At 31.6% G+C, this 26440-nt stretch overlaps 1 protein-coding gene across 1 annotated transcript in view; it reads left to right on the top strand.

The window, feature by feature from the left end:
• dpyda.1 (dihydropyrimidine dehydrogenase a, tandem duplicate 1) overlaps positions 1-26440 on the top strand; it is a 249959-nt gene that overhangs the window by 191757 nt on the left and 31762 nt on the right. The window contains exon 19 of the mRNA XM_051098672.1: positions 22064-22206. Within this exon, the coding sequence (XP_050954629.1) occupies positions 22064-22206 (143 nt within the window). The remainder of the gene's footprint in view (positions 1-22063; positions 22207-26440) is intronic.

The raw sequence follows: 26440 nt of genomic DNA, 5'->3' as shown, positions 1-26440 counted from the left end.
ATTTAAATGTATTTTATTTTAAAATTGTATTTTATTTTATTATTTCATTTTATTTTATTTTATTTTATTTCATTTCATTTCATTTCATTTCATTTCATTTCATTTCATTTCATTTCATTTCATTTTATTTTATTTTATTTTAGAACCATGTCTTTGAAGCCTATTTGAAAGCCCTAACAGTATTGTATAATATTGTGTTGTATTAAATTTTCTCAAGAAATTATGAAGAAATTTTTATTATTTTTTTTTGGCTGTGTATTTGATTTTTTTTTCTTTTTATTTATTTTATGTACATTTTTAAAATGTAATTTTGTTTTTAATTTAAATTAATTTTTAATTTTAATTACTGTTTAATCCACATTGGCATAGTCATTTAATTAATTATTTTAAAATAAACTATTTAAATTATTTTAAATATAAAGCCTATTTTTTTCTTAGCTTGTTTATTTTATTCATTTTTTAACATTTAATTTATTTTTAATTAAATTTTATTTTTAATTATTGTTTATGCATGAACTATTTATTGCAGCTTGCTAATGTATTTTAATTTAATTTATTAAAATTTTATTTTTTATTTTATTTTATTTTATTTTAGAACTCTTTTTTTTTTCTTAGCTTACTTTTATTTTGCTTTAATTTTAAAATTAAAAGCCCTAACAGTATCATATCTTATCATATCGTATCTTCTTCTTTTCCATAGAAAATTGTAAAAATCTAATTTATTCATTATTGTTCTTTATTTATTGTTTGTTTATGTTTTATTTCACGGAAACATGCTGATAACAGTATGATCAAGTATCAAGTGTCGTGCATTCGCTATAGCATGTTTTATGGCTTATGTTCTCTCTCTTTCAGACACACACACACACACCGCTCTTTAGGGATATATTCTCAGACCAGCGGTGTGTTCATTCCCTTCCTCAATAATTCATGTGAATGCAGTTGTTCTCTGTACTGTATCACTGTGCTGTTGCATAGTTAATGCCATTTATGAGGCCTTCTTTCATTGTATGTGTATGTGTGTGTGTTTGTTTGCGTGTGTGTGTGTGTGTGTTTGGACAGATTGACAAGGGCCAGAGTCTTTCTTATCTGCTGGCCTTCTCTATCCACACCTCTCTCTCTCTCTACTTCTCTCTCATACAATCCTGAAAACCAGGAAAAAGGTGCATTGGATTAGAGACAGGAACAGGGCTAGCTGAGGTGCAACATTAAAAATTAATCACGAAACTATTGCAGCAGTATTTTATGTAAGCAGAACTACTCAATGTCATCTTTTCCCCATTTAAGCTGTGGCAGTTTGCAGCTCGGTGACATCCCTCAGGAGCGGAGCCGGCTCCGGCCTGCAAGGGTCTCCCCGGCTCCACCCTCCAAACATCCATCACCCTCCGCTCTGCCTGCAGGCCCGCGAGCTGCCAGCGCTGACGCTGCCAACAGCCTGGAAACAAATATACCTATGATGCACTGTTGTTCACCAGGGCTTTAGCCGCAGTGCTTCATTTTAAGGGAGACGTCTCGCGGAAAAACTAATTTGCTGTTGTGGAAACAGTTTGAGGTTCTATGCAGACAAAATCTGTCAACTCAGAACTGTGTCTGCACAACCAGGAGCTCATTAACATACACTCTCAGGGAAAAAAGGGTACAAAAGCTGTTACTGGGACGGGACGCTTTCAAAAGGTTAATCTTTGTATCTTATTTATACCTAAAGTGCCTTAGATGTACATATAGTACACATTTGTACCTTTTGAAAGGGTACTGCCCCAGTGCCAGCTTTTGTACCTTGTTTTTTCTAAGACTGTATGAACACTGGCGTGCACAAAAAGTGTAGCTTCATAACATTACGGCTGAACCACTGATGTCACATGAACTATTTTATCGATGTCCTTACTGCCTTTCTGAGCCGTGAACGTGTCAGTTGTGTTGCTGTCTATGCAGGGTCAGAAAGCTCTCAAACTTCATCAAAAATATCTTAACTTGTGTTCTGAAGATGAACGACGGTGTTACAGATTCGGAACGACATGAGGGCAAATAATTAATGACAGAATTTTCATTTTGGGCGAACTAACCCTTTAAATTGAACCTCTATTAAACAGATTTTTCCCCAATTTCTGGGGAGAAAATGAGTAAACATAGCCATCGTGACTCCAGAATGCACCAGTTAATCGAAATAAAATTAGTTAAATTCAAATTAATGTTTCACCCAAAAATGAAATTTTTTCTTTTTTTTTTTTTTGAAGATGAATGGTCTTACGGATTTGGAACAACGTAAGGGTGTGTAATTAATGACAGAATTTAAATTTTTGGGTGAACTATTCCTTTAAATTGGGGCAGTCATGGTCAATCTAGTGACCTGGTGGCTAGGTATGACATGACCTGACCCCCAATAGCCCAAAAAGCATAATTATGTATTCAATGAAACCCTTTTGTCATGGTGTAAAATCAATATATACATCAACTTACTAAAAATCATGCAGATAAAATAAAATAAGTGATCTTTAAAAAATGAAGTATGCATAAATGGGTAAATATTCAAATATCACCTAAGTTATCATGATTTTAGTTTTGCTTTGATTTTTTTGCTTGTTATACTGTAATTGGTCTTGTAATGTACTGTAATGTAATGTAATGTAATGTAATATAATATAATATATAATATAATGTAATATAATATAATGGCATAACATAAAAGGGCTTAAAGTTAAATTTAAAAAAATATAATAATTAATGTAAAACCAGTTAATTGAAAGATTTATTTAATTCATCATGGTTAATTATATCTAACATTAAAATTCTAAATATATTTTCACCCTGATTCTCCAAATTCAACATAAAGACAACAACATAAAGAAATTATTTTAAATATTAAGTATTTAGTAAAACTTGCTTTTATTTTGTTTTAGAAACATAAGTGTATAACCATGTGTGTTGTTGGGTTTTTTTAGCTTGTTTTATTTTATTTTTCAATTTAATTTTATTTTTTTGTTTTATTTTATTTATAATATAATATAATGTCACATAAAAGGGCTTACAGTTGAATTTAAAAAATATAATAATTAATATAAAACCAATTAATTGCAAATATTTATTTCATTTATCGTGATTCATTTTCTTTGACATTAAAATTCTAAATATATATTCACGCTGAATCTCTAATTACAACATAAAGACATTGCTTTAAAATATTTTGTATTTTAAATATTTGCTATTTTAATATTTATTTTATTATTTGTTTACTTTACTATGAAGGTCAGTTTCACCAATCCTGATACTGATACTGATACTGCCTCTATTAAATAGATTTGTTCCCTAATTTCCATGGAGAAAATGAGTAAACAGCCATCCTGACTCCAAAATGCATCATTTTATGAAAATAAAATACATTTTGTGTTGATTTCAAAAGAGTAGTTTCCCCAAAAATTAACATTTTCTTAAAATGTACTTACCCTCAAGCCATTTTAGATGTAGATGAGTTTGTTTCTTCATCACAACAGATTTGGAGAAAGTAACATTACATCACTTGCTCCCCAGTAGATCCTCTGTAGTGAATGGGTGCCGTCAGAATGAGAACTGGCTAACAGCTAATTAGCCTTTTGCAACTGTTGTCCTCTCACATCAAAATCCACCAAAATGTTTGATTAGAAGTGTTTTGGACTGTTTTGGCTTGTAAGCAGTACATATTTTGCTCTTGATTCAGACGACACAGGACTCATATTTTAGCCAGAAGCTAAAAATGTCTTAATGATACTTTTATTATAAACACACAGCTTTTGACATCACAAGATGTTAATTAATGGACTGGAGTCTTGTGGATTATTGTGATGTATTTATCAGCTTTTTGGACTCTCATTTTGACGGCACCCATTCACTGCAGAGGATCCATTGGTGAGCATTGCATAGCATTGTATATAAGAAGTGGAAACATAAAAGCTCTAAGTATTTTGAAGCAGTCAGCTTGGTATCATCAGGAAAAATTGTGTGTGTCTGGAAGAGCTGTATTGTTGATCTAAGCGAGTAAGTTAGCCGAAAGTGATTTTACGTCTAGTTATTTTGTCCTACCTGCAGCGAAGACCTCAAAGCGGAAGATCAGACTTAAGCTTCAGGATGAAGAGCTGCGATTCGCATGCTGTTTGTGAGCTGAATAACCACCTCTTATCTGTAGTGATTGTAGTTATTTAACCCATTTGTGTAAACACACATTGTCCTCAAAGGAAAAGACACACATACACACTTCAGAGTATCAGTCTCTTAGTGTGTGTGTGTGTTTACAGCTGATAGTGATCGTATACCTGTGAGATCACAGGCGCTGACTTTTATTTCACAGACATCTTGCCACACTTCTCAAGCACAACACACACAACTAACACTCTCACATTTACATTTAGTGCTCGTCTGACAGAACACACTGCTTTCTGAAGCGCAGTTCTGTATAAATAGACATGGAAAACTAATCTACTTCAAGAAAGCATGTTTCATTTTTTCTGTCCGGCTGAATGGATGGCAAAGACAAATGATGCGTTAGAAAAACAAACGGTGTACTGAAAATCACCCGAACTTAGAGAAAGCAAGCATAAAATATTCATCCAAAATTCTGTTTCTCTGCTTTTCAGACAAAACCTAGGCCTTGTTAGTGTAGTATTGTACAATACAGTGGAGTATATTACAGTACAGTGCTAGTATGAAACAAATATTTGTGTAAGCATTATTTCTGCAGTGTGTTGGAACCATTCATCATGATATAGGGTTAGTTATAGTTTAGTATAGTGCTAGTTTAGGTTTATTATTTGTGTTCATACAGTGAGTATAGTGTAAGGAGCTCTACAAGTTATAAGCTGCTCATCAAGCTTCCTTTTTGATAATTTTATTTTATTTTAAAACCATATTTTAAAAAAAGAAACTGAAAAAAGTTTGCTTTTGTTTTGATTTGATTTGTTTTGGAAACATTACAGTGTTACGTTGGTTTATTCCTTAGTTTGCTTTTGTTTTATCTTATTGTTGAAACAATACGCTTATTTTATTTTATTTTATTTTATTTTATTTTTTATTTTTAGCTTGCTTTTATTTATTTAGTTTTTTATTGTATTATATTTTGTTTTATTGTTAAAGTTGTATTATTTTTACATTGCTTTTATTTATTTTGTGTTTTTTATTTTAGACCTGTGAGAATGTTTAATTTTTTTGTTTGTTTGTATTTAATTCTTTAGTTTGCATTTTTTATTGTATTATTTTATTTTATTGTAGAACCATGTGTGAGTTCAGAGTTTAGGTTTATTTTTAGCTTGCTTTTATTTTGCTTTGTTTTTAGCTTACTTTTTTTTTGTTTTGTATGTTATTCTATTGTATTTTACTTTGTTTTATTTATTTTATTATTTTTTAGCTTGTTTTTATTTGTTTTGTTTTACAGCTGTGAGAATGTTTGATTTTATTTTGTATTCTTTAGTTTGCTTTTATTTTATCTTATTATTGTATTATTTTATTTTATTGTTGAACCATGTGTGTGTTTAGTGTTTTATTTTTGTTTTTATTTTTTTGTTTTTATTTTATTTTATTTTATTTTATTTTTTCATTTTGTTTTATTTTTAACTTGCTTTTATTTGTTTTATGTTTTGGTTTGTTTTTGAACTGTAAGAGTGTTTGATATTTTGTTTTTTATTATTTATTTTAAAATTTATTTTAATTTTACCTTATTATTATTATTATTATTATTATTATTATTATTATCTTATTTTATTGTATAACAATTTTTTCAAGTTTTTTAGCTTTATTTGATTTGATTTGATTTTTGTTTTTATTGTAGGACTTTGTGCGTTTAAAGTTTTTCTAGCTTTTATTTTGTTTTATGTTATTTTATTTTATTTTTAGCGTGCTTTTGTTTGTTTTGTAATGTTTTAGAAATGTAAGAATGTTTGACTTTTTTTATTCTTTAGTTTGCTTCTATTTTGTCTTATGATTTATTTTTTTGTCTTATTATTTTTATTTTATGTTTATTGTTTTATGTGTTTACTTATTGCTGCAGCTTGCTTATATTTTTTTCCATTACAAAGAATTGGATTCATTTTTCAGCATATCAAGTGTCTGCATCATAATTTATTCAATTAATTTTAATTGGAAAACCAATTTGAAAGCCTTAACAGTATAGTATAGTGTAATATTTTATATTCCCAAACAGCCACAAAACATTAAATGAAGTGATGTTGTTGGACTTAAAATTGAAGGCCTCACCCTTTGGTCCCGTTGACCTACCAAAGTAAAGTTATAAAAATAACCTCACTTTTTGCAACTCAAATTTTCCATTTAATGGATTTTAGATTCACTCCAGCGTGTCTGTATGTGGCTTGTAGCGCCTGACAATTAAAAGTGCTCTGGGAGGTTCCTTTCAATAGCCGAGCGGCGCGCTGAGACGTGTGTACGTTTGTGTGTTTGTGTGAGTATTGACCTTCCTGAGAGTGCATTAGCACAGTGTCATGGAGTGGGTGGAATCAGGGCCCCTTTGAGAGCTGCAGGATGTGGCCGTGGATGTGTTTGCCTGTCTGCCTCCCATTTTCACAGACAGAGAGAGAGAGAATGTAGCGCTCTGTTGTTCCCATGAGAGACCCTCACTGTGTCAGTTATGCCCCTCTACTTCTTTTCCTCTTCTTTAAAGGGATAGTTCACCCAAAACTGAAGGCTCTATCATTGTTTACTAACCCGCCTGTTGTTGCAAAGCCATGTGACTTTGTCTTCCGTGGAAGTCAATTTTTTGTTACAGGATATCCTGCCAACTCACTCATTCAACTATAATGAATAAATAAGTGAATGATGACTGAGGCTGTCAAGCTTCAAAATGACAAAAAGTCGAATTTTATGTTGTTTACATTTTTATGTTGTTATTCACTGAAAAGCTGTTTATAAGAGACATACCTGTAGCAATGCCCCATTTCTGAACGAATCATTCTTTTGAGTCAGATCTCTTGTCAAACTAGTTTGAATGATTTGTTCTCCAGTTCAACTCAGTGATTCAAAATGACTCGAAGCAGTTAACAGCGTCTTGGAAGGGAATATTATGAGCGAATATGACTTTCATTTTAGCATGTTTGTCTTACTGAATAAACATGACTTAAGAAGACCAATTGTACAAGTCATATAGACTATTTGGATGAAACCTTTAGGGGTTTTTGTCATTTTGGAGTCAAAATGACTTCATTCACAAGCTTGTTTCCCCTATGAAATAGAAAAATTAAAACTATTTTAGTTTATGTATTTTACTGTTGTAGTTTACGCTTCACAATTCTTATTTTTTTCCATATCTGAGCAAAAAAATCTGAATTGGAAAATATTACCTTGTGAGGGAAATAGAATTGTGTCAAAAAGTCACAGTATTATTTTTCTTTTTACAGTTCACAAACAATTAAACTTTTTAGTATTCAGTCACTGAAAAAATTGAAGAAAAATTAAAATTTAATTTAAATTCAAATTTAATAAAAATGTGAAAAATCATAATTTATTTTTTGAAAAATAAAAATTGGCTGCATAAATCAACACTCATGAAGATATATTTCTAAGTTACTGACAAAAAAAAACTCCAAAAAAGCTTATATTTAAAATACACTGCTTATTAAAGTTTTTTTTAAGTAAATTAATTATTTTCATTCAGCAAGGATACATTAAACTGATCAAAAGTGACAGTAAAATGTTTTTTTTATTGCTTTTTATTTTATCTTATTATCTTAATATTTTTTTTTCTGTTTCTTGTTTGCTTTTATTTGTATTTTATTTTATTTTTGTTTATATTTATTTTGTTTTGTTTTAGAACTGTGAGAGTGTTTGATATTTTGTTTTTTTATTATTTATTTTATCTTATTTTATTATTTAATTTTATTTTAGAACCATGTGTGAGTGTGTTAACTTTTATTTTATTTTGTTTTGTTTTTAGTTTGCTTTTACTTGTTTTGTTTTCTTTTAGAAATGTGAGAATGTTCAGGGTTTTTTTAAATTCTTTGGTTTGCTTTTATTTTGTCTTAATATTTTATTTTTTGTCATATTTTTATTTTATTGTTTTATGTGTGTACTTATTGCTCCAGCTTGCTTGTATATTTTTTAACAAAGAATTGAATTGATTTTTTTTAGCATATCAAGTGTCGGCATCATAATTTATTCAATTAAGTTTAATCTGAAAGCCTATTTGAAAGCCCTATCAGTATAATATAGTATAGTATAAGATGAATTAAAAAAAATAATTGCCACTTTTTATTTATTTTAGTTCATGCATTTTTCACAATACTTTTGTTTTCCATATCTAGGGAAAAAAATCAGAATTGCAAGGTATTAGCTTGTAGGGATAAAAAGAACTGTGTCAAAAAGTTGGAGTAGAGTTTTCAGTGTTCACAAATAATAGAGCTTTTTATGTATGTACACTACTGTTCAAAAGTTTGGGGTCAGTACATTTTTATTGTTTCTTTTCTTTTTTTTTTTTTTTTTTTTTTAAAGAAATTAATACTTTTATTCACCAAGGATGTATTAAGTTAATAATTAAAAGTTTATTAAAAGTTAATAATAAATAATTTACATTGTTATAAAATATTTATATTTTGAATAAACACTGTACTTTTTAAACTTGTTATTCATGAAAGTTTAAATTCAGCTTTTCATCACAGGAATAAATTCTATTTTAAAGTATGTTAAAATAAAAAACATTATTTTATATTGTAAAAACATTTTCCAACATTACTGTTTTTTTTTTTTTGTTGTTGTTTTTTAATCAAATAAATGCAGTCTTGATGAGCATAAGAGACTACTTTAAAGACTATTACAAGTCTTACTGACCCCAAACTTTTGAACGGTAGTGTATGTCACTGAATAAATGTAGCAATTGGGACTTTTTTAAAAATTAAATAAAATAAATTTAAATTTAAATAAAAATAGGCTGCATAATTAAATCAACACTCATGAAGATATATTTAGAGATTCCTGACAAAAAAACTCCAAAATACTTATATTTAATATACACTACTGTTTAAACTTGTTTTAAAGTAAATTATTTTTATTCAGCAAGGATACATTAAACTAATCAAAAGTGACAGTAAAGGTGTTTATGTTAGTAAAGATGTTTATAATGTTTTGTTTTTTTTTAACTCTATTTCAAATAAATTCTTGTAAACTTTCTTTTTATGACAAAATCCTGAAAACATTACTAAAAATAATAAGAACTGGAGTAATGATGCTGAAAATTCAGTAATAATTTACATTTATTTTATTTTTTAAATAAATTAAGCTTTGGTGAGAAGAAAAGACTTCTTTCAAAACATCAAAAAAATCTTTTCAACTCCAATCTTTTGAAAAGTAGTGCATTATTACTTATTATATTTAATATATGTTACCCTGGACCACAAAACCAATCTTAAGTAGTACGGGTATATGTGTAGCAATAGCCAACAATACACTGTGTGGGTCAAAATTATCGATTTTAAAAAGGCATCCATTCACACACTGAATACTGACAAGCTGATGTCAAAGTCTCAAGCTCATATTTCTACATTCTTCTCTGACTGTTTGGTCTCTTTACTTGGTCAATGGACACAGGAGTGATTGACAGTCTAATTCAGCGAGTGTGTTATAGATGTCTCTTCTGCTGTGTGTTCTTATCATTAGCATTTAGCCTATGGTTATGTTCACAGCCCACTGCCGCTCTCCGCCCATAAGATTTAAGGGCCTGCCCTTTAGAGAATATTTAACATAAAATTGAAATCTTGACAGCGGTGAGAAATCCGTCTTGAGCGAGGCAAATTTAATTAATCAGACCTACTGTACCGTGCTCTGTCCAACACGGCAGGCCGCAAATTAAACAGCCGAGAGCTCACTGCATCCTCACCGTATCACCTCCGCTCCGTCTGTAGCAAGCACGAGGTAATGCACTGATCTAGCTAGATGCAAATACAAAAAAGGCAAAAAGGAAAACACAAGCAAACAAACTCGACATATTTCCCAAGAGCCCCTCACACAGACGATGCATTTATGACCTGAGCGCGAACCACAGATTCAGAACTGGAACTGTTTTTCTTCTTTATGCTGCGCCTCGTCTGTGCCGAAACTCTCGGAGGATTGTTTAAGTAGTAAACGAAAACTGTGTGTACTCAGAGTGTGAGCTTTTGCATTTGACGGTAATGTGGCTGAACGTACAGTGGGTGACCGCTGCGCTCAAACGTGCCGGCAGACGAGCGCCGTTTTCTCACTGTCATTACAGAAAGATCACGCTTCTGTTGCCTTCAGTGTGACGATCACCACAACAAGCACATAGAATGAGGCATTATGGGTATGTTGGGAAAAGATGAGGTGAGATTGCAGCTCCAGGGGTTATAAACCGCTGCACAGGTATGCTTTCTCTGAGGGTTGAAGGAATAAAATCTTAGTGATAAATAAAATGTTAAAGGAATAGTTTATACATAAATCTGTTACTATTTATTCGTCCTTCTAAATCCATTTGATTTTCTTTCTTTTGATGAGCATAAACATTTTTTTTTTCAGTTTAAAAGTATGTAGACTTGTTTGCACCGTGGAATTTAAAAAAAATAAAAATGTGCATTTTTGCTCTTTTCATTTTAGTAAAAGTAAGAAAGTTTGTTTTCACCGCGATTTCTATTTATTTATTTATTTTTTTTTTATTGTGTATTTTTACGCTTCTTTATTTAAAAGTATGGGGAAAAAAAAAAATATATATATATATATATAAACAAATAGCATTTTCACTCTTTACATTTGAAAAGTATAGCAGCTTTAGCTGTGCATTTAATGAATGAGCACTGTGCTACGTCCGAACTACTTGCACTATGTATAATCCTTTTCCATTTTTAACTGTCTTAAATTTTATTTTAAATCAATTTTTAAATCATTTTAAAAGTTTTAATTTTTTTTTGTTTGTTTTATTGCTGTAATTATTGTTTTTATGATTATTTTACTGCCTCTTTGTGAATTATTGTTTTTATTATTGTTTTTATGATTATTCTACTTCCTTTTATGTAAAGCACTTTGAATTACCTTTGTGTATGAAATGTGCTATATAAATAAACTTGCCTTGCCTTGTTTGCACTGTGGAATAAAAAAAAATTAAATGTGCATTTTTAGTAAAAGTATGGAAGCTTGTTTCTGCCATAGAATTACAAAAAAATATATAACAATTTGTATTTTTACTCTTTTCAATCTATTAAAAATATGGAAGTTTGTTTCCACCATATAATTAAAAAAAAAAATTAAAGTGTGCATTTTTACTCTTTTCAGTTTAGTAAAGGTATGGAAGTTTGTTTCCATCATAGAAAAAAAAGATAGAATAGAGAATAAATAGAATTAAAAAATAAATAAATAAAAGTTGTGAATTTTTACTCTTTCCAGTTTAGTAAAAGTATGGACGTTTGTTTCTGCAATGGAATAAAAAAAATTAATAAATACAAATTGTGCTTTTTTTTATAGTAAAACTATTATTTTTTACTATTTTTTATTTAATAAAATTAAGGGAGCTTGTGGAATAAAAAAAAATAAATGTAATTTATTTATGAAGGCAATTTTTATTTAAAAAGGTTTTTATATTTCTGCAAAAGTTGCAATTGCTTTTTTTTTTTTTTTTTCCTCTCCAATTTTCTACCTTTGTTCTGTGACTGGATACTAAAAAGCTTAATTGTATGTGAAAGGGGGAAAAAAGTCTTTTAGAATATTTTAAAATTTGTAAAAATATTATAAACATCTTTACTGTCACTTTTGATCAGTTTAATGCATCCTTGCTGAGTAAAAATAATAAACATAAAAAGTTTAAACAGTGTATATTACACCCAAGCTTTTTTGGAGGTTTTGGAGGTTTGTCAGTAATCTATAAATATATTTTTATTAGTGTTGATTTGTGTAGCCAATTTTAATTCAAAATTATTTTTTATGTTGTTATTATTTTATTTATTTTTATGTTTTTGCAAAAATTGCTTTTTTTACTTTAAAATTTTCGACCCTTTTCAGTGACTGGATACTAAAAAGCTGTGAAAACCCTAAGAAAAAAAGTCTAAATTGTAAGAAATAAACTTGCAAATTTCTGCTCGCCACAGCTTTATTAAAAAAAAGAGAGAGAGTGAGAAATATATAGAATAGTTTTTTTTTCATTAATGTATATTACATATAAGCTTTTTTTGGAATTTTATTTATTTATTTATTGTCAGTGATCTATAAATATGTCTTCATGAGTGTTGATTTATTTATGCAGCGGTGTGAGTGATTTCAGTGCATGCTTTGTCCTCATTTGCATCATAATTGGATTAGTATTAAATAAGTACGAAATTTAGAACAGGTTACAGTACATGGCTCTGCACGTCTAAAAGTAATAATGAGTAGTTTAAGCGTTAATTACGGCACATCATCCACCCCCGTACCTCACTTTGTGGGCTGTTTTTTTATAATTACAAATACCTGCTTTTGATTAGCAGTAACTGTGTATTAACTTGTACCATAACTTTTTAGATTTCTGCAACATTATGTTGCTAATATCCAGCTTAATAATAAGGGCTGTGTTCTTATTTGAAATACCCCGTATTGTGTTTGTTAATTCAAGCATTCAGTCCATTAATGACTGAATCTGTTAAAGGAATAAGGAATAAAAAAGAAATAAAATCTGCTGAAAATTGACTCACCCTTTAGACCATACAAGAGGAGAAATTAAGCATCACTTGCTCACCAATGGTAGTGAATGGGTACCGTCAGAATGAGAGTCTAAACAACTGATAAAAACATCACAGTACTGTAATCCACACCACTCCAGTCCATTATTGTGATTACTATATTGTTTTTATCAGCTGTTTGGACTCTCATTCTGGCGGCACCCATTGACTACAGAGGATCCATTGGTGAGGTAGTGATGTAATGCTAAACTTCTCCAAATCTCTAAAAAGCTTTGAAATATTTCAGCCATTGTATAGAAGAGCTAGTGTATCAAGAAGCACTGGTATGCTTGAATTTTTAACTTGCAGAGTAGAGTATACCATGTTTGTTTATTTATTTATTTATTTAGTTTTGTGGCCGTTCCTCATTCATTAATCATTGTTTGAGTGAGTTTCTCAGCTGTAGGAGGCGATGTGCTTTGTCAGTGGTGTTGTGAAAGGACATTTCTGCTGAGGTTGATACACATTTCACAACATGCAGTGGCCTCAACTGACACAGGCGCCCAGCATGCTGACCAGATCTCTGAATTATGCATTTTTCTCTGACCACTAGATAGAAAGCAGTGATACCAGAAACAATTTCCACAGTTCCCATATAAAAGGCCTTGTATTATGCTTTGTTAAGAAGGCATTTAGCCTTTGCAAGTTTATAAACACAGTTTTTTGATACATGTTGCCTCATTGTGACCTGCATTGAGGTAAATTCCTTAGGGATGTGATTTTTGTTTGCAGTTTGGTGTTTGGTGTTTTCTGCATGTCAGCAGATGTTTTTGAGGAGGTAACGGTTTTGTGGCCCCCGCTTTTTTTTGGCAGATTCTGTCACGTTGTTTTGTTTAATCGGATAATTGTGTAAATGTAATGCCATCATTTCATCAAAGAGAAAAGGTGAACTGATGACATTTTCCCAAATGTCAGAGTTATCTTAAGTCTTTTATTACATCACATTTAAACGAGGACACACATTCACCGTCCTCTGATGCTATTATTGTAACACGAAATCAGGTATTCATCGAAATTGCTTATTATACTAATGTGACTGTCAGGAAAGACAGCGGATGGCCCGTCAGGGTGATCAGGTGTGGGCTTTGTGTGGCCACTTGTAAGCAAGCCAGAATAATAATTTTGAATGAGATTATATATTTTATGAAGAAGATTTAGTGCTTGGCTGTGCAAAATCCACCGCTGTGATGCTATTATGTTGTGGATGGTTGTGGACAGCTATTTGTGTTAGCTAGCATATCTCAGCGGTTACTATGTGGTCTCTATGATATTCTTATACGTACACAGCAAAAAAAAAATCATCATTTTCATATTATCTTCAAAATGTCTTCAGATATTAAAATACCTTCAGTGTCATGATTAGTTTCCTTGAAGCATTTTTTATTATTGTTTTTTTATTCAAATTAAATTTAGGGAATATATTTTGTCCTGAGAAATATGGCAATAAAATAAAATTAAATTAAATTAAATTAAATACAGTTTTGTCTAGTTTCTTGTTAAATATCTTATATGACAAAATCTATTAAGAAACATTTATTTTTTTAATTCAAATTTTATTCAGAGAATATATTTTGTTCTGAGAAATATTTACAGTCCCTGCCCCTCACTATATGCATAAATCCAAATACAACAAGGAAACAAGTTTTGCATTTATAGTCAGTATTTTTCTGTAAGAGATATCTAAAAGGTGGGGATCAACTTTAAAGGTGAAGTGAAGGGTGAAATTTTCTCAGCTTGTTCAGCTTTCAGATGATGATCTAAATCTTTTCGAGAAATTTACACTTATGACTGGTTTTGTGGTCCAGGGTCACATTTATTTATTGTTATTACATATTATGTTGAAAGAATTTATATATTATGTTCAGAAGTTGTTGTTTTTTTTAATATATGCAAGGTTTATGCTTGGAAAAATATTAGGCAAGTAATTCTCTAAAACAAATTGTGGTAGCTTACACAGTTTTGCTTCTCAAGTAAATTTAAGTTTAGTTTACTTAAATTAACACAGTATGTTAACTTGTATTTGCTTACGCAGTGTAGCTTGTCAAGTAAATGTAATTTTAGGGTTACTTGAAATTAGCACAGTATAGCTGCTTTTCCACTATCGGGCTGAACGGTTCTTAAAACGGTCAGGTACGGTTCCAGTTGTGTTTCCACCTGAGCCTGGTACGGCACGACACGATTACAAACCGTTCTCGGGCCGGAATTCTCGGCACGGTTAGACAACCATGGAAGCGCGCTATTTGATCAAACAGCCAAGTAAACAGCTACGCTGTGTTCATAGCTCATGCCTTAATATTGTCAATAAATGTGGTATTTTTAGAAAGAAATTTTACCTTCTGTGTCCGTCTCCATTGGCATGCATATCCCCTCAGCATTTGTTGGTAACGTTATACCTGTTGTCACCTTCTGTTTATACACTGTAAAACCCAATAGTTTACCTTACTTAGTTACAATTAGTTATCTTTACTTAGTTACTATACTTACTAGGTTTTATTAAGTTACAGCTACTTTCAAGGCAAATAAAACAATTTACTTACTTGCTTTGAGTGATGTTTACTTAAAATATCCAAGTATCCACAAAGAAACCAATGACATTAATAAACCAGTGAGAGGCAGCAGTGCACTAATATGTTGCTAATGTGCAACATAACAACAGAAGAAGAAGAAAAAGTTTTTGAGATGGGGCAATTTTTAGTAGACTTTTCACTCACATCTTTCTTTCACTACTTGAATTCACTCATTTCCCAAAGTCATCTTGAATGTTGAATTTTCAATACAACTGAAATATTAGAGAGAACATCACAATTTTTTTTTTTTTTTTTTTTTTTTTTTTAATACTCACCATTATAGTGAATAGTGTTACTTTTGGTTGGGCACTTGGAACTTTGTTTATGTTACTATAGTGTTCTTTCTATTGTTGCATCAATGCAACATAAAATCAGAGTTCTTTGATTTCACAGAGAGAAAAGTAATAAATAGGTTGCTTTTAGAAGGTGACCTATATTCTAATTAAATCATTAGGTTGCATACTTTTCATGTTGATTAATGATCTTTTACGATTTTACTGTTTTTCTATTTTTTATGAACACTACAAGAAGCTTGTATCTGTGTTGATACAATCTTTTAATATTTGGGGTAAAGTGTGTGAGTCACACACAGACTTCAACATTCAGCGTGTGAATCACAACAATGGTAACAACTCAATTTTATTTATTTTTATTAACTGTATCAATAACCATTTTATGAGCTTTTTGTTTTTTTGTTTTTTGTTGTGCTACTACTGACACAAGACAGCAAATGAAATTGGCAAATACAAACAACAACAGTAAAGCAAAGCAATTGCATAATTTATTCATGTCGCAATGCACTCTGGGAGTCAGTGAGTACCTATTAGAGGAATGGAGTAATTAGATAAATTAAAAGCATTAAGTAAATTCAACTTAAAATGGTTGTTAAAATGACTCTTATATTTAAGTAATGATTACTTCAAGTTTTCCAGTAAACGTTACTTAAATATTTTAGGGCAACCAGTTTCCTTAAGTTTTTTAAGTAAATTCAACTTAACCGGGTTTAGAGTGTATTATGTTTTGCATCAAGAGTTGTGTCCTTTTTCTGTTATGTATTGAAGTAAATATAATTCATTTTTTATAAATCATATATCATATAAAAAAAAATATACATATATATATATATATATATATATATATATATATCATCATAGTCCATATCGCTGTTTACATTATAATTGCATTACCAAGACAATGACCGACGCATTTGTATTCCGTTCCGTTATCAGCACCACAGTGGAAAATAAAACCGTATCCGTGCTGACTGGCCCGGATCGGCACGGAATGGAACGGTTAAGCAAAGAGAACGGTTCGGCCTGATAGTGGAAAAGCGGCTTATGTTAACTTGTAATTGTTTATGCAGTTTTGCTTTTTAAGTAAATTTAAGGTTAGGTTACTTTTAATTAACATAGCATGGTGACTTGTTTTGCTTCTCAAGTAAATGTAATTTTATGGTTACTTGTAATTAACACAGTATGGTTACTTGTAATAGTTTATGCAATTTTGCTGCTCAAGTAAATTTAAGTTTAGGCTACTTGTAATTAACACAGTATGTTAACTTGTTTTGCTTCTCAAGCTAATTTAAGGTTAGGTTTCTTGTAATTAACATAGCATGGTGACTTGTTTTGCTTCTCAAGTAAAGTAATTTTAGGGTTACTTGTAATTGCTTATGCAGTTTTGCTTCTCAAGTAAATGTATCTATATTTAAGTTTTTAGAATTTTATTTTAATCTATTTATTTACCAAAAACTTGTTTTGCAGTTTTGTTTCTCAAGTAAATGTAATTTTAGAGTTATTTGTAATTAACACAGTATGGTAACTTGTAACTGTTTATGCAGTTTTGCTTATCAAGTAAGTTTTTAGGCTTTTTATTTAGATATTTTTACAAAATCCTGATTAAGAATTTTAAAGTATAACAGATACTAATAGTGAAGCATCACTAGCCTGAGCAAATTCCATGAATTATGGAAATTTGAATATATAGATATGGAAGAGGAACATTTACAGCAAACCCAGTGAAGCTCGGCCGTTCTCTCCGGTGTTCTGTGTGAGCATTACCCATTAGTCATTAACACAGTATGCTAATGATGGGTGTGCGCGTTTGACGTCTCCACCGTGCCCTCAAGCTCCTGCTTTTCATCTACATTTTTGTCTCTTTCTCTGTGACTTCTAATTCCTCTCACATTTGATTCCACATTTCAGTTTCTTCCGCCAAATACAGATCGGTGAAACCTTCTGCAGCCCTTCTGCGTCAATATCTTATGTTCTTCTGATACAAATGAACAGCTCTTGTATATTTCCTCAGCTTCAATTACCATTCCCAGCATTCTCTGTCTCTGCGTGTGTGTGTGTGTGTACGCTTGAGGGAGTTAGACAGGATGTTCATTATCATACCATAGGTCAGGTCTGTGTGTATTTCCCTAATTGCCTCTCCTTGTACGTGATTTTTTTTTTCTTTCTATTGCCTTTCTTCTTCGTCTTGTTTGATGATGCCAAATTCCAGGCCTCGGTGTCCTGTCTGATTTCTCCGTACATCCGTCTGTGCTCGGAATTATTCATCGGAATTGCAGGTGTGACGTGCCGCGTTTTAGTAAGCGCTTCGGACTGACCGAAGATGAGAAGATTTCTCCTTCCCCCCTCCATCCCGCAAACACAGACCCTCCAGTGACCTGCCGACAGTTTCTGCAAGACAACAGGCAACACCGTACGGAAACAATGAGGCTTGTTGTTTCCCAATAAGAAAACGAGGATCGAGAAGGAATTTGACGCCATCTGTCAATCTGCACCCTCCCCTTCTCCTTTTCATTTCTTTTTTCCATCGGAGTCTCATAAAAGCAAATTATTTTTTTCCGTGTTTGTAAACAGCACCGGGGCGACAGGGTTCTACCTGTGGAGAGGCTGCAGTCATTGAGAGTAGCTCATCCATTTCTAATGCAATTAGAGGTGTCAGTGTCTCCTCCTGAGAAGCGCTTCCTGCATGGCCACTGAATATGGTTCCTCCTTCCATTTAAATCCCCTGGATTAGATTTGAGTGTCAGCTGGCAGACCTGCTAAGTGTCCCCTGACTAAGTAGACTGGAATGTGTGTCAGTATATTACATGGCTTTTCAAATGTTTTTCATTGGCTGGTGCATAGAATGGTTTTGCAGAAGATAGACTGACTGTGTGGATGTACCTAAATTCATTTTAGAGAACATTTCAATTGCAAGGTCACTTTCTCAGATGCTATTTGGTTATGATGAACTGACAATGAACAACATTTTTAATACATTTATTAATCTGCAGGGTCCTTGGAAGCCTGTTTGTACTACTGAATAAATTTTTTTTAAAAAGTAAATGCAACTTTTTATCTCACAATTCTTACTTTTTTCTCAGATTGCCTGTTATAAAGTCAGAATTGTGAGATATATAACTCACAACTGCAAGACAAACTTGCAATTTCAAGAAAAAAAATCTGAATTGCGAGTTTATGTCTTGCAATTCTGAATTTATAACTCACAATTCAGATATTTTTTTTCTTGAAATTGCAAGTTTGTCTCGCAGTTGTGAGTTTGTATCTCACTATTCTGACTTTATAACAGACAGTTGTAAGTTATTAACTCGGAATTGTGAGATAAAAGTCAGAATTGCTAGATATTAACCCAAAATTGCAAGAGAAAATTCTGAGAATGTATCTGTCCTGGTAGATATATAGTCAGAATTGCAAGATATAAACTCACATTTGTGGGAAAAATGTAAAATTGCAAGACAAACTCACATTTCAGATTTTTTTTCTTGAAAATTACAAGTTTGTCTCACAGTTGTGACTTTTTTTTCTCAGAATTCTGAATTTATAACATGCAATTTTGAGTTATTCACTCAGAATTCTTTGGAAAAAAGTCAGAACTGTCAGATATAAACTCAAAATTGCAAGAGAAAATTCTGAGAATGTATCAGTCCTTTTTCCCCTTCAAAATTGGATTTTATAATTTGCAATTGCGAGTTTATATACTACAATTCTTATAAAAAAGTCAGAATTTCTGGATAAAAAAAAAATTCAGATTTTTTATTCTTTAAATTGTGAGTTTGTCTCACAGTTGTGACCTTTTTTCTCAGAATTGTGAGTTTATATCTTGCAATTCTGACCATAACATGCAGTTATGAGTTATTAACTCAGAATTCTGAGGAAAAAAGTCAGAATTGCTAGATATAAACTTGAAATTGCAAGGGAAAATTCTGAGAACGTATCTGTCATTTTTTTCCCTTCAAAACTGGATTTTACAATTCACAATTACAAGTTTATAATTTACAATTCTGAGAAAAAAAGTCAGAACTGCTAAAAATATGCTTAGAATTGCAAGAGAGCAACGTTAGAATTGTCAGATACAAACTTGCATTTGTGAGAAAAGTTTTAGATTGCAAGACAAACTCGCAGTTCAGATTTTTTTATTGAAATTATCAGTCCTTTTTTCCCCCTTTAAAATTGTATTAAAAATTCGCAGTTGAGTTTATATCTCACAATTCTGAGAAAAATATAGAATTGCTAGATATATACTCAGAATTGCAAGAGAACATAGAATTGCTAGATATAAACTCGCAATTGCGAGAGAAAAAATTGAAAAAAAAAAAAAAATTATGATGAACTGACAGTGATCAACATTTTTAATACATTTTTTAATCTACAGGGTCCTTGGAAGCCTATTTCTACTTCTGAATCAAAAACAATTAAAAAAGTAAATGCAACTTTTTATCTCACAATTCTGACTTTTTTCTCAGATTGCCTGTTATAAAGTCAGAAATGCGAGTTATAAATTTAGAATTTATAACAGAATTGCGAGATTCTGACTTTATAACATGCAGTTGACTAAATTGAAATGCAATTGAAATAAATCAGAATTGCTCGATATAAACTTGCAATTGCAAGAGAAAATTCTGAGAACATATCAGTCCTTTTTTCACAATGATTTGCAATTGCGAGATAAAAAATTCTGAATTGTGAGATACAAACTTGCATTTTTGAGTTTATATCTCAATTCTGAGAAAAAAATGATTAATTTTGAGAAAAAATTACCTTTTTAGTTTTTATTAGTGGCCGAAACAAGTTAATTTTTTCATTTAATTTCATTACTGTCTAGAGGAAACAGTTCAGACGTTAAAGGGTTAGTTCACCCAAAAATGAAAATTAGTCAATTATTTACTTGCCCTCAAGGCATCCATATGACTTCCTTTTTTCAGACGAATGCAATTCTGGCTCCTTCAAGCTTTATAATGCAGTGGGTGGGTGTTTCTCTTCATCGGTCCAAAACAAGTCCAATAAATAATAATAAAAAGTGCCTCACACGACTCCAGGAGGTGAATAAAGGCCTCCAATAGAGAATCAATGTGTTTTTGTAAGAAAAATATCCATATTTATATTGGACTTGTTTTGGACTGATGAAGGGAAACCCACCCATTGCATTGCAGGAGCCAGAGCAATTTTTAATATAACTCCGATTACATTCGTCTGAAAGAAGTAAGTCATATATACCTTGGATGCCTTGAGGGTGAACTAACCCTTTAAAAAGATCCCATTTGTGGTTGTTTTTTTATGGAAACCAACCATACTAATGTACATAATGTCCCTTATTTTATGCTGTATAGGGTGAATTTTGCATCTAATGTTTTTATCTGTGTGCTGCTGTTTCAAATGTTCTGTAATATACATGGAAATGTCATTAACTTTAGATGCTTCTTCGGAGAAGATGGACTGAGACGGTGTTTCTTTTAACGCGAGTCCTCTGTATCATTAATAAGGGTCATTTAGCGTGTGGGAGAGAGCGCTGGCCCGCGCTCTTTGTCTTTAGTGACACTAGCGCCAAATGAGGAGAGACAATGTCTCCCACTGATCAATGAGGGGAAAAAAAGGCTGCCAGTGAAATGAAGTTAAATCTAATGTGATAAACGGCCCCGTCTGTCAGCGGGATCAGATCAGAGGTTTTAATTTTATTCAAGACATTGCGGCTCAGGTAAATAAATAAAGGGTGTAATGTAAGGAGGCGCAGCGCTCCCTAGAGAATCTCAGCCTGAAATTTTAGAGGATGTGACGCCATTTAACGAAGATAATTTATGTCTGCTGTAGATCATCCAAACGAGATCTGAGATCTTCACATTGGACTTATTTTATTTTATTTTATTTTATTTCCATCAAATAAAGTTCATAAATAAAATAAATGATTTCTGCTACGACCATCCACCCAAGATCTGAGATCACATTTTATTTTATTTTATTTTATTTTATTTTATTTTATTTTATTTTATTTTATTTTATTTTATTTATTTATTTTTATTTTATTTTATTTCCATCAAATAAAGTTCATAAATAAAATAAATGATTTCTGCTACGACCATCCACCCAAGATCTGACATCTTCACATTGGGCATTTGATTTCATTTCATTTCATTTCATTTTCCATAAAATAAAATTTATAAATTAAAAAAAAAAAATGCATGTCTGCTGTAGATTTGAGATCTAACTGAAATTTGAGATCTTCACATCACTTTTTATTTTATTTTATTTTATTTTATTTTATTTTATTTTATTTTATTTTTTTATTTTATTTTATTTCCATAATAAAAGTTCATAAATTAAAGAAAAAATGTTCACCCGAGATCTAAGATCTTCACATTGGGCACTTTTTATTTTGTTTTATTTTATTACTTTGTTTTATTTTATTTCATTTTATTTTATTTTATTTTATTTTATTTTATTTTATTTTATTTTATTATTTTATTTTATTTTATTTCCATCAATAAAAGTTCAAAAATGGTTGCAGTGGGTAACAATAAATTTACATGATTATTTTTTGCTTACATTTGTACAGGAAATGCCATCCGGCCAATCGCATTGCGAGCAGTGTCCGCCATAGCGAAAGCTCTTCCCGGTTTTCCCATTCTGGCCACTGGGGGCATCGATTCTGCAGAATCCGGATTGCAGTTCCTTCATGCAGGAGCCACAGTGTTACAGGTAAGTGGTTGATTCTCGGTCCAAAACATTGTGCCATTTCGGATCAGGATGTTTTATATTAGCACTTAATTCAAATTGAACCAAAAATGAACAAAATGTTCGGTGTATGGCTGAAGATATTGTTATAATAAGGCCATTTGGACTCTTTTGTAAAAGCACTCCATGCAATTTTACAAATGTGACGTCAATAATGATCTAATGCCAACTTTAGCCGTCTACATAATAGCGTTAAATTGCAATAAGTATTTACAGTGTTAATTAATTATGTGTGTATTAAAGCAGTAATGATACATTTTGCATGTCTAAATTTTTGTCTGAATATGCAAAAATGTCCTCGCTTTCTCAAATAGTATATTGCTTTATAATAGCTTTCATACGCATGAACGAACATTATTAGTTTGTAAAATACTCAACAGCTCATTAGAACCTGAAAGAAGTTGTTTGTTGTGTGACGTCAGCGTAATTAATAATCAATGCAACCCAAGTCAGAATATGTTTATAGTTTATGACACAATTTGTCACGGTGCACATTGTGTTTGTGCATTGATACGCAATTAGTTTTAATTGGTATTGTCATCCCTGCATTTGTCTCAGCTGTATACAAAGTTTTAATTAGAAAACTTTGTCCTAAATGAGATACAGTATAGTTAAGCATAATATTTAGATTGCAGATTGAAAAGTGTTTCTAAACTCTCCACATCATGGCTTGGCCGTGCCTAGGGAGTAATCAAATAGAGAATCTGTATGCAAATTGATTCTCTATCTCTGAATAAATGCATTTACTATTTTTAAGGGTTGATTTAATGTTTCGGTAATGTCTTTCCCTCTCCTACCTGTTCGCCGGGAACACTTGGGATCTGAAGAGCTTTTTTGCATTCAGACATTTGTCCTTTGAGTTAATATGAAAATTTAATTACAGAATAACTCGGGCTCTTGATAGAATCATAATGCTTTCAATTACAGATCCGCCGCCTTTAAAAAGCCATAATTTGTATTTCATCTTACACAATATAATCGCTATTTGTGATGCTTTTCCTGCTTTGGAGCTGTTCCTGCGAGCCATGAAAGGAAATGTGTTTTTGTGTTAATATTTTGGGTTTAGCCGAGGATTAGCGCTGTGAATCGTGGGGTTTGGATCTAGAAGATGAGTTTGCGGAGAACACACGCTGCGGCACGCGTCCTTTCAGACACATCAAAGCGTCTGACTGCTGAGAGACCGCGTGCAACACGCATCCGTGTGCTTCATCAGCAACGACCTGATTGCTGCTTCCTCTCCAGAACCTTTGCGATGTTTTATCCTCCGGGATAAAACCCGCTCAACCGGGCCTGGCTTGGCTTCGTTCTCCGCACGCCTGCCGAATTCAGGTCAGGCCCGGGTCAATGGAGAACGCGGCACCTTTGAGAATGCGCCGTAATTCGAACCGTTGCAATCAGCGAGACTTGTAGTCAGAACTGAAGGGACACGGAAGAAGTGAATGGGAGAATCAGGCTCTTCAAAAGACGCCAAACGTCTCGGTGTAAACACGAACGCCGTAGGCACTCGCGCTATTGTTTCTGAGCAGACGCATCGATTCGGCGCCACATCAGAAGTATTCTCCCAAGAACAAATAATATAATGAAGTCCATTCATATCCTGTATTGATTTCTCCGGATCGAATAGTGTTGAACCTGTGGAGTTTTGACTTTTCTTGGTTATTGAAGACAGGATATAGGGTATGTGGGTACCAGAGCCTGATTTATCCCATTAACTAAACCGTAAAGATAATCGCGCGATACCTGCGGTCTTTAAATTTCTCTGAAAGTCAAGCGAATGTGTGCGGAAAAGACAAATCAGTCCATTCAAATGATGCACGGGATCCTGGAGAACAGTAGATTCTTTATTAAAATCATAACTCAGCGTTCATCGCTGTGGTTCTTCCACATTCTACACGAGTCGTGGATGTCGCAGTAATGTCACATACGCCGCCAGTGACTGCGGCTCAGATTCGCATTGGGAGATTGACGTAGTTGTCTTATCTTTAGTATCAGTTCATCTGGAGAGTTCATTCTTAAAAGTATTTTTTTATTGAATTTGGTTTTATAATTAAGTGATTTTGCAAATGTTTTGCAGATGGGCCGAATCATTTCAGTGAATTGGTTTAAATGAATGATTCATTTGCAAATTTAAGACGTATTTGGATGACAAAAATGATCTGTAACAGAATTAAATTAAAGCCATTTGAAAAAAGTGTTACTTGAAATAAAATAAAGGTTAACTGAAATAAAATTTATTTTCCATTGTTAAGGCAACATTTCTCATTTTATTTTAACTAACTAAAATGAAAAACATTTCTAAAAAATCATTTCTATTACTTAAAAATAAAGTACAAGTTAACTGAAATAAAATTTAAGGGGGAAAAAACCTTATTTGTTACTTTTTGTAACTAAATTAAAGACAATAAAAAAACTTGTTCGTTACTTCAAATAAAATAAAATATTAAAAAAGGTATTTTATTTTAGTTTTAGTTTCTTTTTGCACAAGAATTTAACTGAAATAATATGTATATAAAACTTGTTTGTAACTTATTTTATTTCCATTGTCAAGGCAAAATTTCTCATATTAGGTTAACTATCTAAATGAAAACCGTAAAAAAAAAAAAACATTTTTTGTTACTTAAAATAAAGGTTAACTGAAATAAAATGTAAAAAAAAATCTATTTGTTACTTGTTATTTTATTTATATTGTCAAGTCAACATTTCTTATTTTAGTTAAACTTGATTAATAAAACTAAAACTGAAATAAACATTAAAAAATATACAGAAAAAATACTAATAATGACAAAAACATAATAAAATTATAGGTGGGTTACTTTAATAAAAATTAAAATTAAAGCAGAAAATATAAAAATAAAAACTGATTCAAAATATTAACAAAAAATACTGTATAATAGTAACTCAGTGATACTAAAATAACACTGATCTGTACAAAACTTTCTTTTTTCATTTTAGTTTTAAATATCTTCTATTTAAAAAACCAAAGTAAAATGTTTTAAAAATGTTGTCTGCATTGTTGGTTGTCTCAAAGTATTCTCAAAATGTCAATGTAATGTGTTTTTCGAAAGAAAAAAAAAACATATTTGATCATATTTGGAATGTTTCATTTTGTTTTCAAATAAGATTTAAATAAAACATTTAAAAGCTTTGGTGTTTGCTGATATTGGACCCGAAATTATAAAAAATTTAAATGCGAATTACTCAAACTCATGTCATTTCAAACCTGTATATCTTTCTTTGTTTTGCAGAACATAAAATATTTTATTTTCAAAAATGTAAAGGTCTGAATAACACTGAACCCAAAGAAAAAAACGCTGAGATTTAAGTAAATAAATAAAAAATCAGAAGGAAAAAAAAAAACAGAAGAAAGTCATATAGTGTGGAATGACATTAGGATGAGTAAATATGACGAAATCTCTTCAAAAGCAGCTTCCTTCTGTCTTGATTCACATTACATAGCATCATTTGACAAACCAGGAGAGCTGATAACCTACAACGCTGAAACGTTAGCGGCTTTCTGCGAGCCCATGTACTTTATTCTACCGCAGCTAATGTGATCTGCTTGTCGATCGATACTCTTTAGTTGATTCATTACCGAATACATCGCTTTGCAATCACCCTGTAGGGGATCCGGGGCTCCTCGTGGTGCCGTATTGACTTTCATGTGTGTTAGTGTAAAAGTAACCCACCTGAGTTTAGCGCCTGTTATTATTCCAGAAGAAAAAAAGAAGATCTTGGAATGCTGCTAGCTTAAGAAAAAGCGTAACACAGTCAAATGACTTTCATTTACTGAAGCAATGATGTCAAACGTTCACACTCACGGTGTTGTTGTAAAGTATAATGTCTGCTGCTTTAATAAGATTGGGCTGTTATGATAGATTTCCGCCTGTCATAATGAGACAGTAAAATAGCTGCATTTAGTGGCAGCTGTAGGAGATCAGGACAGCGTTTTCATAGGGAGGTCTTTGGGGGCAATGGAGCAATATTTCACTAATGGCAGAGCTGGTTCAATCTTAATGATCCACACTGTAATTTGGGTCCTTCCCGGTGCATGTAAACAGTTGCGAGCTGCAATAAAGAGACCGTCATCAAGTAGTAAAAATGACTTGTGGCCCAGAAAGCATCAGGATTTTGTAATTTCGTTTCAAACTGCTAAATGTTTCCATAGAGAGGGGGGAAAAACAAAAGATTTGTCGACAAC

Source organism: Labeo rohita, chromosome 24 (genome assembly GCF_022985175.1).
Source record: "Labeo rohita strain BAU-BD-2019 chromosome 24, IGBB_LRoh.1.0, whole genome shotgun sequence".
NCBI lineage: Eukaryota > Metazoa > Chordata > Actinopteri > Cypriniformes > Cyprinidae > Labeo > Labeo rohita.
This window is presented reverse-complemented; position numbering and strand designations above follow the sequence as displayed.